The sequence below is a fragment of the Suricata suricatta genome, chromosome 12, assembly GCF_006229205.1.
Source record: "Suricata suricatta isolate VVHF042 chromosome 12, meerkat_22Aug2017_6uvM2_HiC, whole genome shotgun sequence".
In the NCBI taxonomy this organism is placed as follows: domain Eukaryota; kingdom Metazoa; phylum Chordata; class Mammalia; order Carnivora; family Herpestidae; genus Suricata; species Suricata suricatta.
The window spans coordinates 69,015,577-69,032,399 of record NC_043711.1 but is presented as its reverse complement, the minus strand read 5'-3'; the positions used below and the strand labels follow the sequence as shown (position 1 = coordinate 69,032,399).

The following is a 16,823-nucleotide window of genomic DNA, read 5'->3' as shown; positions in this document are numbered from 1 at the left end:
CACCGGGGGCCGAAGCGGGAGCCGCGCTGCCGGACTCCCGGGCTCCAACTCCTCCTCCCGCGGCGCCACCGGCGCCGCCGCCGCCGCCCGCCGCGCCGGGTCCTAAAGCCGCGCGCCTCAAGAGGATGGTGCGTCTGGCGGCCGAGCTGTTGCTGCTGCTGGGGCTGCTGCTACTCACGCTGCACATCACAGTGCTGCGCGGTTCGGGAGCCGCCGACGGGCCGGACGCGGCCGCGGGCAACGCCAGCCGGACCCAGCTGCAGGTGAGTGCGCCGCCAGAGAGGGGCGCGCGTGGTAGCGGGGACCCGGGTGGCGGGGTGCTGAGCCAGTGCCGGCTGGATGCGAGGAGGCGGGTACTCCTCCCCACCAAAGAGCAACTGTTTGGGCCGAAGTCTTGCGGGGACAACCTGTCTTCGGCAGAGGAGTGGGGTTAGGTGCCTGGAGACTGAACCCCGCATTGAGGTCTGGCAGATGATCTCCTCCAGGTCTTTCACAGGTCAGGTACCTGGGGGTGCAAGGCTTGGGATGGGCGGAGGAAGTGTAGAGTATGCATGTGTTTGTTTGGGGGTCTGCCAGTCTTTGGTTGCCCTTCAGAGGCCGAGTAATGTTATTCTGAGGGGGTGAGGGGAACGATAAGAGACTCAACTATAGGATAATATCCCCAAACTGGGCTTGGGAGAAAGGACCCCAGGAAGCCTGCTCCTTCAGAAAGCAACCCCAAAGGTCAGGAAATAGTTTCCCGAGGAGACACCCTCTGTTTGCCCGCACGGTCCACGTGCCTCCCGCGTCCCTCCCCAGCCTTGCGGAGGGCGCGGAGTCAAGCCACCTGTCGCGCTTGGGGCCCGAGGCACCTGGGGCTTTTAAAAAATAAAGACTATCGGCGTTCTGCCCCTCTTGAGGGTCGCTTCAGGAAGGAGATTCTGAGGATCCGTTCGTTTCGCTCCAAGGCAGGAGAGGGGGGTCGCCTTTGGGGAAAAGAGAGCAGGCTCCAGACATAAGGTTAATTATGGTTTCCGAATAAAGGATTGCTCCTGGAAAGCGTTTTTCCTTGAGTGTTAGAACTGTCAACTTGGAGCATGGGTAGAAGTCAGCAAAGATTTTTTCAGGAAGCAGCCGGAATTTTCTGCCTCCTAAAATCGCTTCCTCAAACCGGCCCTTCTGAAACTCTTTGCTCTGCAATGTAGAGATAAGTATTATTTATTCATTGTTCCCAAAGGACTTTATAACCATTGTCCCTGCTAATGTATTTTAATGTAATTTTTGTGAAAAAATTCTGTTAAAGAGAGAATTCACCTAAATATTTCTATAGTGCTTACTGTGTGCCTGTGTGCCACTGTGGTAAGTGCTTTACAGAATTTCATCGATTTAATGAGGTACTATACTGTTAATATGCCCTTTTACAAGTGCAAAAACTGAGGCACAGAGAGATTAGGAAACTCACCAAATTTCATACATTCCAAACTTTTGATTACTTATACCAAGTTTTCTCTTTGCCAGGGTGTTATGGACCCTTGCTTTAGCAAAGTGATCCTTGCACACAAATGCAAAACCCAGGAATGGAAAAGAATACACCCCAGAGCCTACAGTTCTTTTAAATTTAGAACATTTCTGGGGTGCCTGGGTAGCTCGGTTTGGGTTAAGAGACCAACTTCAGCTAAGATCATTATCTCTCAGTTTGTGAGTTCAAGCCTGGCATCTGGCTCTGTGCTGACAGCTGGGAGCCTGGAGCCTTCTTGATTCTCTCTCTCTCTCTCTCTCTCTCTCTCTCTCTCTCTCTCTCTCTCTCTCTCGTCTCTCAAAATACACATTAAAAAGAAATTTTAATTTGGGGCATCTCTGAAGATGTCCTAAGTTTGTGGGGCCTTCCCATCTTCTGTGAACAAACAGGTACAATGACAGACTCATAGGATTCCTTTGGGGAAACGGAAGACACTCCCATTCTGCAGATGGTGCAACACCAGTCTACCACTGCCGGTATAATTCTTAATATCTTCAAGATTTCTGGAAGTCATATTTTATACATGATGCTTTCTTTCCTCATGGACTCATGAAAAGCTTTAAAAATGATGTTCTATGGAAAAGTAAATTTGGCAGATTTCTTTATGAGGTGTTTGCTATCATTAGAATAACCTGGGGTTGGCCTTGTCTGCCTGAACAGAAAGGTAATGAGAGAAGCAGCTGGTGGAAGTGGCAGCTGCAGAGGGGAAGTGGATTAAATTCTCAAAGGGGCCTTTGGATGAAGAACTTCCCCAAGAGGGCAAAAGAAATGGGGGATTTAGAAGGAGTAATGCTCCTAGGAGTATCTTGGGTCCCAAGCAGCTGCTAATCCACCAGCTTCAGCTTATCTTGTAATAGCGTTTGGTTATTCGGTCAACTCAATGCACTTATCCAGGCAGAATGATGAGTTTAACAGTTTAGTTCATAATTTTACTCTCTTTTGTAATTTGTTATTATAAAAGTTTTATATTCTTCCTGACTAAATTTATTTCTCTGGCTCTTCAAAGATATTACCATTCAAATGGAGAGAGAGAATATGTCCCACCAAGTGAGAAGGTCTGCAAAAGACATTTATTATGTTGTTGTTTTCAGCCCAGGAAACTGAATACACTAATAGCAGGTATATTTAAAAACACAACTGTAGGCACTCTATTCTTTCTGTTTACTGGACATGTGTAAGCATCTTAAAATCCATTTAAATGTGTTGGTTCTGTGATATTTTAAGTTGCTAAATTCATTCTTTGTAACCACAAAGTTAACCAGCCCTTAGACTACATGATTTTTTATTATTATTTCTGCTTAAAATATTCTTAAATATGAGGTTGGAATGAGAAATACACATGGTTGGTTTATTTACCCAAGCTTTAGTATCTTTGGGATCATTTAAGAAGAGATACTCCCTTATTTAAGATCTAGTTGTTTTGGCATTATTAAGGGCACCCAATAAAATAGTAGTAAGAATAACAACAATCATGGCTAAGATTTCTCCAGTGTTATGTGTTAGATTTCTCCAGTCTTTTATGTGCCAGGCACTATTCTTAGCACTTTACGTATATCAACAAAAGTCTTGTGAATCAAGCACTATCATCATTCCTGATTCAAATAAAAAAAGTCAGGTTAGGTAACTTGTCCAAGGTTGCCCAGCTAGAAACACTATATTTCATGAGGCTCATGAAACCATAATGTTAGTTGTCACACTGTTTTAAATATTTTAAAATATCTAATAAGAAATTGTCCGGTTGTCTGCAACAGCTGCATACAAATGCACAGAAACCTTTTTTCCACTTTTGAATGAAATCTAAGCCCCTCATTAAAATAAGAGTCTCACATTGATCAGAGAGAGACTCAGGTTAATTCTTTGAGGTCTTTAATTAATAATAGTAAGAAAACCATGATATATAATAAAAGCAGTCTGGAAGAATGAACATCCCAAAATATAGAATCCACAGGCAATAGTAACAACTATTATTTATTATATTTCTTTTACTTGAAATTCAAATGACTACCTCTCTACTAAATCTCAGTTGGATTTAAAACCATGAATTTCTACAGGTTTTAAATAGAAAAGTTAGAAATGATTAAGACAGATATAAGCATTATAAACCATCAAATTGATTATTTTTACAACATCAGTAAAGCAATCCAAACTCTGAAATGTAACTAAGTGTCTTTGCTCTCTATCTCCTAACCACTATTATGAGCTCTTTTTCCCTTTATTGCTCTACTTGACTTCATTAAAACAACTTAGCTTCTGGTACTCAAGAGGTCATCCGAGCCATTTATAGCAGTAGAAGCAAAAGCGACATTTATTTGTACTTAATTTCCTTGCAGTGATTCTGTGGGATTGACAGAGAATATGAGTCTTTGTATAGTTGTTTTACAGATGAGGAAGCTGAGGCCTGGAGACATTTCAGTGTCTTGCCGAAGGCAACACAGCTCTGATAGGGACAGGGCCAGGCTTCAGACCCAGGCAGGCTGTTGGCAGAGCCAAATTCTTGTTCCTGTTTAGCAGCAAGACTCCCATTGTATTTCTTGTTTCCTGGCTTACCTGACAGTTACCTAGGCAGGCTGTTGGTTCTCCTCCCTGGAATTCTGTATCAGTTATGGGTGACTGTCCGCTTAGCTTTTACTACATTAACAAACCTCCCCAATATTTAGTGGCTAGAAGCAACCATTATTTCATTAGCTCATCAAGAAAACTTGCTCTGGGTTCAGCTGGGTGGTTCTTCTGCTGATCTCCCCTGGAATTACTCATATGGCTCTAGCCTTGTGTTGGCATGACATGAGCTTAATAGTCCAAGATGACCTCATTCATATGTCTGATGCTTGATGCTGGCTGTCACCTGGGCTCTGTCTCCACAGAGTCTTTCATCTTCAAGGAACCAAGCCCATGTAACTTGACATGGTGGACTTAGAGCAGCAAGAGAATAAAAGCAGAAGTAGAAAAACCTCTTGATGAACTTGCACAACTTCAGCTACATTCTATGGGTCAAGCAAATCACTGGGTCAGTTCACGGTCTAGGGGACAGGGAATATAATCTCCTCTTCATTGGAGGACCAGAAAAGCAATATTGCAAAGGAGCATGTGTACAGCAATGGGAGGAATTACTGTGGCCATCTTTGCAAAATATCTACCATATTCATTTTTTGTCTCATATAGTTTGTAAATGTTTAGACCAATCTTGCACTCACCTTTTAATATTATTTATGTTGCCTTTGGCCATGCAAAAACTTTCTACTTTATTTATTTTTTGTAATATTTTATTTATTTTTGGGAGAGAGAGAGAAACAGAGCATGAATGGGAGAGAGGCAGAAAGAGAGGGAGACACAGAATCTGAAGCAGGCTCCAGCCTCCAAGCTGTCAGCACAGAGCCCAGTGCGGGGCTCGAACCCACAAACCGTGAGATAATGACCTGATCCAAAGTTGGATGATTAACTGACTGAGCCACCCAGGTGCCCCTAAAAGCTTTCTGTTTTAAATCAACTCTGAAGTGCACATTCAGAAATGTCATCATGTTGTGTTTAGATTTAAGGCTTTAGTGGTTTGTTCTGGTTAGCACCCAGTGGACCCTTTAAATCTGAAGCCCCAAGCTTGTCTTCATCTTGAGAACATTTTTTGAGTGATCTCCTTGCTTATCTACTCTTTAATCAGTTTCCTGTCCTCACCTTTTTCTCCTAACTGCTATATCCTTGCCTCTTCTCTTCTTTTCTCTCCTTTTCTTCTCCTTCTCTCCTCCTTCTCTCCTCCTCCCCTTTTTCTTTTTATTCTTTTCTCTCTCTTAGCATTTTTTAAGTTTTTAAAATCATGAATGACTTACGTACAATAAGATAAATTAATCTTAAAAGTCCAGTTCCATTTTTGATGATTGTGTATGCCCATGTAGCCACCATCAAAATTAGGATATAGAATGTCTACATCATCCCAGAAAGCCTTCTTGTGAATCTTTGTAGGCAATTCATTCCTCCCAGAGGCACCAGCATCTGATTCCTATCATCACAATTAGTTCGCCTGTTCCAGATCTTCATGTAGATGGCATCATACTGTGTGCAATTTTGTGTGTGTCCCTGGCTTCTTTTGCTCAACATGTTCTTGGGATTTATTTGTGTTGGTGTGTATATCAGTAGATTTCTCTTCTTTATTGGTGAGTGGTATTCCATTGTATAACTATATGATAATTTGTTTATCCATCCCCTCATTGGTAAAGATTTGGATTGTTTCCAATGCTTTGGATATATATTTGTTAAAAGACCATGTTAACATTCTTGTACAGGCCTTTCTGTGAACATGTTTTCATGTCATAAAACATGAGTAAATACCTAGTAGTACAACTGACACAGTCTCTATTCTTGATATTACTATAAGAATTCCTCTAAAGAAACTCACTTTTTCTCAGCTCTTTAGTGTTTCACTTTCAGTTGGTTACCATTTGTTTCATGTCAACTAGAAACCATTCCTTCTTCTGTAGGTGAAACTTCTCTGCTTTACATCTCTGTTCTGGACTTACTTATCTTTATTTCATCTGCCTCTTCAAAAGCCATCCATGTAGAATTTGAAGACTATTATTTAATAGTTTCTCTGTCTTCTCCAGATTTTATTATCTCCACCTTTTTAAAAAACTTGTTTGCATTTAAATGCATTATAGCATTTAAATGGATTCTGTGGTCCTCTTATTTCTCTTTTATCTTCTGAGAACATCTTCTGCAAACCCTAGCTCAGGATTGTTTAATCTGTAAAAAAGAGATGGTCATGAAGCCTCTGTCTTCAGTGGCAGCTAAGGGTATGCCTCTGTCTGTACTCATTTCCTAAAGGACAGATGATCCTTTAGGGGATGAGTTAGGGGTGTCAGTTTAATGTCCAGGATTATATGCAGTGAGTTTACAAAGTAGCAGAGAAGTATGCTATTAAGGAACAGATCTTATTTGCATTTTATTTAAATCTTTCCTGTGCTCCACTTCAGTAAGAACTTCATAAGAAGCCATGAACATAAAAGATAAAATTTAATTTCATTCTTTCTGTGGCTGATGAGTCCAGAGGTTAGATGAAATACAATGTTAATAAAGTTAACATGCTAGTGCCCAGTGTTCCTCTCAGGACTAAGCATTTACTGCCCACTGTGGTCACTGTTTTGATAATGTAACTTTATGGCTTCTCCCCTTCTCCGCCTTCTTTCCCTTTCCCTTACCAAAGCTTCCTGGGATCATCTTCCAAATATAATACTACTTGCTCTTTGTCTCAGAGTTTCCCTGTAGGAGAACCCAAACTAAATGAAGCACTACTCAAACATTAGGCCATGGGGATGGTGACCACTTTTCTAGATAGTGATGGTATAGGAAAGGTGTGGAGTAGAGTTTCCATGAGGCACCTGCTGCTTCTTGCCATCATTAACAAGGTTAAGGCCTGTTAGTCTCAGAAAGGCATGTGCTGTGGGCAGCAACAGAATCAGGCCATGCAATGCCCTCACAGAGCAGCGAGGAAGAGGGGAATTCCAAAATTATAGAAATGGGAAAGATCAGGCCTGGGCAAACCCTCAAATTGCTGGTGTTTAAAGAGATAACTGGTCTCTTCTCTCCTGAAAGCCTGATTCTGTGCTTGTGTGTTACTTTAGGTAGGAGGATGGATGGCAATAGAAAGTCCTCAAAGGTGTGTGGGATTGTCGTCTAATGTTTAAAAAAGGCAGAGACCACAGTGCCTTGACAAATGTAGCTTCTCATCAACTCCCCATGCACTGACCAGCATGTGTCACTGAAAAGTTGTTTCTGTAAACTGAGTAGAAGTAAAAACAGTGAGCCAACTACTCCTTCTTCCTGTTGGCCTGACCCATGCACACTTTAGTAAACCAAGTCATCATGCATAGAGCACTGTCTGTGACTGATATACCTCTGTGACAGAGCAGTACCCCTTGACCCCCTGGTAAGGAGTGTGCTGTGGGCCAATAGAATAGGAAAGTTTTGTGTTCAAGTTTGGGACCCTGGGCTTTTAGACTCACAGACTCACAGTTTGGACCAAACCCCAGATGCTCATATAAGTGACCTGGAAAAAGGAAGGTAGTCTGTGAATACAATAGGCCACTTCCTGCCAGACACCACATCTCTATTTCCAAAACTAACGAGATGTGGCTAGAATCTATATGAAGGGTCCAGGGAAGCTGGAAATGATGTTATAAGTCACCCAGGTGTTAACTTACTCCCAAAGGAATCTAGATAGAATATCCATGCCAATGCCAACGAAACAAATGAAAAACATGCCTTGGCTCCCAACCACCTCTTGGAGATATCAATGGGGAGAAGATAGAGGGAAAAGTGGCAGTTGTATTATTATTTTTAAAAATAGAGCATTACTGAGGCATAAGTGACATAAAGTAAACCTTGCATATTTAAAGTGAACAATCCAGTGAGTTTTGACACCTGTGAAACCAGCACTGCTATCAATATGATGAATAAATCTATCATCTCCAAAAGTTTCTTTATGCTCCTTTGTTATTCTTCCCTCATTCTCCAGCAATCTGGCCACTGAGCTGCCTTCTGTCACTATAGATTAGTTTTTGCATTTCCTAGATTTTATATAACTAACATCCTACAGAATGTACAGTACATCAGGCTTCTTTGCTCACCATAATGATTTTGAGAATCATCCATGTTGTTTTATGCATGAAGTGTTTGATCCTTTTTATTGCCAATTAGTATTGCACTGTATGCATACAACATGCTTATCCATTCATCCATTGAAGCACATTTAGGCTGTTTCTAATTTGGGCCTATTAAAATAAAGATGCTATGAATATTCAGGTAGAAGTCTTTGCATGAACATATGATTTCATTTCTCCTGTGTACTTAGGAACAGAATGGTTAGGTCATATGGTAGGTGTATGTTTAGCTTAATTAGGAAATTGTGGCAGTCTTTTTAAGGCACTCACATAACATGTTTAGAATCTGTAACAATCCAGGGATGCCACTGGAAAATTACAGAGAATTTGGAAGTTGAGTCTCAGGATGAGATCTTCCTATAGTTAAAACATTTGTAGACTGTGTTCTACAATATACAACTGATTCTTGAACAATGCATGGGTTAGGGGCACCAGCCCCCTCCCACACAGTCAAAAATCCACATGTAACTTTGACTCCCCCAAAACCAAACAACCAATAGGCTACTGTTGACCAGAAGCCTTACTGATAATGTAAACAGTTGATTAACACATATTTCTTATGTTATACATATTATATACTGTATTCTTATAATCAAGTGAGAGAAAATGTTATTAAAAATGATAAGGAATAGAAAATACACTTACAGAATTATACTGTATTTATCAATAAAATAAAAAAATCCACATAAGTGGACTCATGCAGTTTAGACCTCTGTTGTTCAAGAGTCAATTGTATTATGAAAAATTGAAGGAAGGAGAGAAAAGATTGTCTTCTTGCAGAAAATTCTCCTATTTTTCCAGGATGTCCAAAGTACAGAAATTTCATGGGGCTCAATTCTCCAGGTGATGGTGGTGAAAGGAAAGTTAGGTGCTGGACAGAAAAACAAGTTGGCAAGGTGTCCCAGCAGAAGACTTGGTTTCCTCTGTAAGTTGCTGTCCATTTCTCCCCTCATCTTCTTGTCCCCATGCACTCCCTGACTAGAATTTAAGAAAACCAGAAATAGACTTTGTATCTCTTGCTTGGGGACTCAATTACATTGTGATTTGGAAATCTGGTGTTGGTTATGAGCCCCAAATGAATTGGAAGCCAGTTTTATTGCCATGAACCTTCAAATTCCAGGAAGTAGAAAGGGCAAAAAGTAAAAAAGGGGAGATCTCATTAGGTGATTCTAATCCTTAGCCCATGAAATGGGTTGAGGAAATGTTAACATGAGCTGATATCCTGGCTACATTAGACGTTATGAGAGTGCACAGTATTGGAAACCCACCTGGAATTCTCATTGGAGGGCAGGAACTGTCCTTCCCTTACCCATCCACTGCCTCAATGTTTACCAGGTGCAGCTGTGGCTCGGAGACACAGATGAGAAGCTCAGGGTGACTTCTCGGCCTTGGCACCCAGAATGCATTCTGTGGAACAGCAGCATCATCTCCTGGATCTAAGAATCTCAGGCCCCACTGAGAGCAACTGAGTCAGGATCTGCATTTTATAAGGGCCCCAAGCTGACCATATATTTGCATGTCACAGTTTAAGAAGCACCCTTCAAGATGCATCTCTTGCAAGTTACAAGTTCCAAAAAATACTCACCAAAAGCCAGGTATTATTCAGGTATTGCCCAATTAAGCTGCACACCAAGTACCCCCAAATTCAGTGGCTCTAACAATAAGCATGTATTCGCAAGCTGATGCGTCTGCAGATCGTCTGGGGTTCAGCAGATCTAGTCAGGCTAGGCTCCAAGCTGTGGGTTGAGTCTGGGCTTCTTCCACGTGTCTCCCATACTTCTGCAACCAGTACGCTACCTGCCACATGTTCCTCTCATGATGATTAAATGCACAGAAAGGCAGAGTCAACAGCACTCTTAATTAAGGCTTTGCTTGGGCCCCACTATCCGTGCAGCGCAAACTAGTTACCAGGCCCAACATCATGGCCAAAGGCATGGGCTTTGGATCTGTTTCAACTCCACTTGTGCTTCTTACTAACATGTGTACCCTTGGGCAAAAGTCTTGCATTTCTCTGTGCTTCTGCTCAGTAAAATGGAATAATAGTAATAGATAAATCACTGGGAGCTTATAATGTTGCAAGTATGGCCCTTGATATATAGGAATTGTTTAATTCATGGGTATTGGGTATGATAGAGCTGTGTGACCTTGAGCAAGTCACTTAAACTCTCTGCATTTAATTTCCTTTATCTAAGAATAGACATCCTAATGGGATAATTCTAATTTTTGAACTTCATCTTCAAAACTGAAAATGATGATGCAAAAGCTAACACTGAGCATTTACTCTATGTCAGGCACTGCTGTAAAGACTTTAGATATATTTACACCTTTAATTCTCAAAATAGCCCAATGGGATTATCTCCATTTTGCAGCTGAAGAAACTGAGGCAAAGCAATGTGAGAAAATCAATTGTTCAGAGCACCTCATTGGGAGGGAGAGATACCACAGAACTAATGCAGTCCAGGCTGGCTCCATGTGGCTGACACATTCTGCGTCACGCCAATCAATGATGCAAGACTATTGGCTTCTGCTCCCATGTGGGAGAAGGAAAAGAAAGAGCAGGGACAGCTTGAGAGAAGAGACTGGGCAAGCTGCTGGCCTCCTGGTTAAACAGCAGCCCCCTCCCCGCCTCACCCACCATGCAGAAGCAGATACTGGATGGATGTGATGAGCACTTCTGGTGGGACCCAGCCATCACCTAGGGCTGTGGTGTGGAGCAGGCTGGCGCTGAACCAGCATCAGGCTGAGGGGAAGGGTGGGGCCTGAAGGAGGACCCTTCCTTTGAGAAACTAGAGGTAGAAAAGGCTATGGATTTCTCTGCCAGCACAGGATTCTGCCCACCAAAGGTTGGTTGTCAGTCAAGAAATGCATGTCAATCTCTGTGTCTTCCTTCTGAATGCCCTCCCTTGTGCGGTCTCACTGCTTAAAATTCGTGTGCTCCATGGCAGAGATGGAACTGTGCCTGAAAATATGTTATTCATCACTCACAAAGCCTGAACAATTTAAGCCTGCAACCACTTCCCTGATGAAGGGACACCCTTTCCTACCTTCCTTTCCCAGACATAACACGAGAAACAAGACAAGCTTGGGGGACAGGAACCTATGGAATTCTCTGAGCTGTATATTCTGCTTTCTTAATGACTTGCTGTCTGAAGGATATCTTCTTTGTAACTAATCCAATTTTCCCTCTATTCAATGTGTCACAAAGTCCATTTTCTCAAGGTCTTCTGAGAAACAAGTAGTCAGTTTTTAAATTGTTTCCTGTAGTTGAGAGTAGTATCATATTTCGTTTTTATTTATGCCAATACATTGCTAATACCTAGTTAGCCATGCTGGTTCCAGATCTTTTTCAATTATTCTTCCCAAGTTCTTAACTGCCCTGAATCCCCCGTGTATTTTAACCTCTGTTTTGTTTTGGTTTTGGGAGGCTGTGTCTTATACTTCAGGTTTGTTCTGCAGTGCATTCTCTTTCTTCTCCCTTTGCACCCCAGATGTTGAGTTGGGACCAGTCTCATTTCAGCTATCTTAATAGTTTATTAATTTGCTGATTGTCACAGAATTGAGCACTGACTAGGTAGATAGCTAAATAGAATGGAAAAAAAATAATTTAAAAAATATGACCACTGAAAATATGAAATCACTATAAAATGCTGCCAGAAAGAAAAAAGGGGGGAATCCAAAAATCTGAAGATACCCAAGTGTTGGCAAGAATGTAGAGTACCTGTAGGGAATGTGAACTGATATGGACACTTTGGAAAATTGGTTTCCAAGCTACTAAAATACCAGCAATCCCACCCAACAGAAATGTGCACTCCAAGACCTGAAAAATAATGCTCAGAGCAACACAATTTAAATAGCCCTAAACTGGAAACAGTGAAATGCCCACCAACAGTAGAACACACAAATACACACACTGAGAGCGAACAAACAACAACTACTCACAACATGTACAACTTCAGAAATGTAATGTGCACTCATAAAAACCAGGCACGGAGGAATACATGCTGGATGATTCTGTTTATGTAAAATAACCAGCAAGAACTAGAAGACAGGGCACCCATAACCCTTGTCAAAGAAGTGACTAGAAGGGAGCATCAGGGGGCTATCTGTAGTGCTGGTAATTCTGTTTCTTGATGTGAGTGTTGACTACACAGATGCATTCAGTTTGTGACATCTCACTGAGTTGTAGAGTTGTATATGTGCATTTTCCATATGTGTATCAGATTTCAGTGAAAAATACAGTAAAGAATGCAGCAGGCAGAGTGAACAGTACAGAAAATATGGCCATTTTTCACTGGGAAAAGCAACCCTCAAGCCCTGGAGCCCACTCTCTTTGCTCCCTGATGTGCACTACCCTGCAGACTGGTCTTCAAATTGTAATGAGTGTGGACTAGTTTTGGTGTTATGGGGATCCTCCTCTGCCTCCATGGCCCAGTGCTATTGTTACAACATCAAAGACCAACTGCCAGCTAAGATACAGTCCATATGAAAAGAATGACCAGCAAATTTACTGCTTGACTTCATTCCCTTTAAATGGCACTGCCCCCGTGGTCCTCTTTCAAAGATCAATTGTGGATATATATCTTCTTTATAGCACATCGTGTACAATAAAGAGAAGCAATAACTTAAAATTTTAAAAAAAGAGTATCTTTGAGAGCGCTGTGAGGTGAGCATTCCATCACTGTGGTTACATGTTCCCAAACACTCCTAAAAGTCTAGCCATTGGTCTGACAGCCTTCTATTGAATATGGTGACTCTTTTGGACTAATTGAGTTATATTTCTATGCTCCCACCCTTTCCCTAGGCTCTGGACAGTCTTGGGAAAGTCCTTAATGAGGGGTGATCTACTTCAAACCAGAGAGCCACCTCACCAAAATCAGGCAGAATGGCAAAGTCCATATCCCAGTACTCATTAACTTATTTGGAGTTGCCCTTTGTGGAGTACACAATTTTTAAGGACTGAGTCCAAACTAAGACTGGATCAGTTCTATGCAGTTCCTTAATATCCACATGGACATCATTCCTTCACACAGGCACTAAGTGTGGAAATCTCAGGAAGTTATTAGCATGTATGGATACTGAGTGAGAAAAGAATGGGGTTGTTTTTATGACTATGAGAAAAGTAAGTACCTCACCACCTTTCTAAGAGGGAAGACTTGCAGTGTGCAGGTAAAATTCCTTGTAACATGTAGGATGTCTCTGGCATAACTTGGGGTCAGACCCAGCTGGTGGAAGAAGAGACTTCTGCAATCAAAATTTGCCAGCCTGCTCAAAACCAAACAATCCAGAATAATCTTTTCAATATGCAATCACTTATTACAGTGGTGCATTGGCCCACAGGGAATAAAACATTTAAAGAGTGGCCAAGTCATCCTGGCCCAAGGCCTCCACTTCTGTTTAATTCATTACTCTTAAAAAGGTTCAGCATGCCATACTTTGCTGGGAAAAGGCTAACTGCTGAGAAGATCCTTTCCTCTGTGCTTCTGTCACTGGCACTTTCAGGAAGGCACAACTATTGTGTGAAACAGCTATAGTTTTCCTGTTGAGATTTTGATGGATGCAAAGCAATTCATAAGACACCTATTAAATGAGATAAATCTCACATAAAATGGGAACAAGTATCCAATGGAAGAAACTGGAAATAGTTGGAGAGGCCATGGAATCCCAAGGAGAGTAACTCTAACTGCGGAGCAGCAGGTGGAAATAATGAGAGACTCTTCTGAAGGCACCTGTGGCAGACAGCTTTTCTGTCTCAAGTTCTCACTGCTGGCCTCCGTGCTCTGAAGAACAGTTCAGTGTGGTCCCAATGCCCCAGAGTGGTTCCTTCACTGCTTTTTCTCCAAGGCCTGGCCCAATGCTAAGCTCTGGGATAATCCAAAAATGAATGTCAGTGTCCTTGGCCCTAAATTTGTTCACAAATGGGGAAGTGGGAGAGAAGAGAAGGCAAGTGGGCCTGACCAGACCCAGAGAACTCAAGTTACAGAATGGCAGGGCCCAATATAAGGTAAGAATTCTGTGCTGTGGACCCAAGAAGAGTGCCATTTCCACCTTACTAATGTGAACGAAGGACAGGGATGTGAACACAGGGGCAAACTAAGAGACAGGGTCACAGCTTTAAAAGCTACCCTCTAATTAAAAAGGCTGCATCTTTTCTCTGGGCCCCTGAATGCTTGTTGTTCCAAGATTGCTCAAACCATTAGTTCAATTTACTACTTGGAAGGCTTCTATATGTTTCTACTATTATTTGGGTAGGAGTTCTTCACACCACTTAGGATGTGGTGTAAGTGAAAGTGCTATGGAAACTTGCCAGTGAGATGGAGCTTGCCCAAGTGGCAGGGGCTGTCTGTAGGCCACACAAACTCATTTTAAAAGAAAAACTTAGCACCCACGAAATACCAGATGTTCAGCCTGAAGCAACATCAGGGAGCCATCTGTGGGCTCCCCCTTGAGATTCGAGGACAGGTGGATGCTGGCAGGAGAATTGCTATGGCTGTGCTTTGGGAGGTTCTTGGTCCTAACAATCTAAATGAAGTGCTTCTTGTGTCATCAAGGCACAGGGGTGTATGACAGGTGTATGCCAGGGTAACAGCATGTGGTTGCCGGCATGATCACTGCCCTGCTCACTAGTTGAACCGGGACTTCATCTGTGCTCTGTGCTACCCCCACAACCATGATGAGGCACACTACTTAGAAGCCAGGTTGCAGGCACTCACCAATCACTAGAATTTTGTTGTTGGCAAGACTCTTGAAAACCTAGCCCCAACCTCTCATTTCTTGCATGAGGAATCCAAAACCCAGAGAAATGAAAGAACTTTCTCAAGGCCATACTACTTATTTCAGGTTGACTAACTTCCAGTCCTCTCTCAGGGAGCCACACAACCTCCCATTTCTGGATGTTTTTAAGATAATTGGAGCATATATACATCTAAAATTCCCAGGCTCTGATATTATAGTTGCTGTTAGGTTGTTGAGAGATAAAAGGAACTTCAATAAACATGAATGGTAGCTTTGTTTCAGATGCCAGGTTGCAATCAGATAAAGGACATAATGCACATAGAAGTATAGAGCATGACCTGATTATATAGTAAGCATTCCACTACTCCAGTCATTCATTTAGCACTTACATATTGAGTGTCTACTATATGCAGGCATTATGCTAGACACTGGCGATTCAACAGAGTACAAGCTTATGCTCTGGAAGGGGAGATTGAAAAGAATTAATTCATAAGTAAAGTAATAGTTGTAAAGTAGATGGTAATAGGTGCTTAGCAGTAATAGTAATAGATGGTAAAGTAGATGGTAATAGGTGCCAGCACGACATGAACAGGGAGCAAAGACAGGGAATACCTGGGAATACCTACTAAAAGAGTGTGGCCAAGCAAGGACTTAGTGACAAAAATGATATTGAAGCCTGGAGCTAAAGAATAGGGGCCATCTTTGCAAAGAACTAGGAGAAGAGCAGCTCAGGCAATGTAATCACATGCACAAACCTTGAGGTGGGAAACTAGGGCTTGACTAAGGGACAGAAAAAAGACTGGAGAAAGGGAGTAAGTATAAGAGAGAAAGTTATTTGAGAATTTGTAGAAGAGGGTGGAGCCTTGTAGGTTTTGATAAAGGATGTAGCTGTGCTTCTGAGATCAGCAAGGAAGGAGACATTAAAGATTTTTTGGATGATGGCTCTGTCTACTTTGTGGAGAATGGGTGGGAAGGTTGCAGACATGTTACGAGGTTTCATAATAAAATAATCCAGGCAAGAGGTGAAGGGACGTGAACCAACATGTAAAGAAGTGGATGGGTGCAAGACACCATTCTGACACAGCCAACAGGATCTGCTAATAGATTGTATTTCAGAGTTGAAAAACTAAGGAGTCAAAGATAACTTCCAGTTTTATGGGGGATGGGGCATACATATCAGTGTATCTATATTGGATATATAGAATTTGAGATGCCTGTGGGACATCCAGGTGAAGATGATGAGCAGAGAAGTGATCAAATAGAGTGGGAACTGAGACTGAGATGTCATAACCGAAGTGGTAGGAGGAGAACCAAGAGTTGTATCATGGACAGCAAAGGAGGAGAATGCCTTAAGGAAAGAGTTCTTTTGAATGCTGCTGTGAAGGCAAAGAAGGTGAAGACAGGAAGTGCCCATTCAACTGGGCATCATGGCTATTGCTGAAAGCCTTGATGAGAGCAGTTTAAGAAGCATGGGAATAGATACCAGCCTCTACTGAGTAAAATAGCAAATGGGAGGTGAAGAAGAAGACACTCAGGGGCACCTGAGTGGCTCCATCAGCTTGATTTCAGCTCAGGTCATAATCCCCCAGGGTCATAGGATCAAATCCTGCCTAAGTAAACTGAGGGTGGAGCCTGTTTAAGATTCATTCTCTCTCTCTCTTCCCCTCTTACCTGCTCATGCTCTTTCTCCCTCTCTCTAAGGGGAAATAAAATAAGAAAGAAAAGAAGGAAGGAAGGAAGGAAGGAAAGAAACAGAATCTATAATTAAGCCTTTGGGAAACTTTGCCATGAAGGGGAACCATGTGGACTTGGATTTGAGGGAAGGTATTTTGCCCATTTGTTTTAAGATCAGAGATACCAGGGCATCATTGATGCTGAGACAGAGCCAGTAAAAAGGGGAAAATGAATGATGACTGATTGAGAAGGGAGGGCTGAGGAGTAAATTGATC

The 16,823-nt window shown here is 42.1% G+C and overlaps 1 protein-coding gene across 1 annotated transcript in view; it reads left to right on the top strand.

Annotated features, from left to right (window-relative positions):
* The first annotated feature begins 74 nt into the window (after positions 1-74).
* ISM1 (isthmin 1) overlaps positions 75-16,823 on the top strand; it is a 70,277-nt gene continuing 53,528 nt past the window's right edge. Inside the window, exon 1 of the mRNA XM_029917238.1 lies at positions 75-263. Coding sequence (XP_029773098.1) covers positions 126-263 — 138 coding nt within the window. The 5' untranslated portion in view covers positions 75-125. The remainder of the gene's footprint in view (positions 264-16,823) is intronic.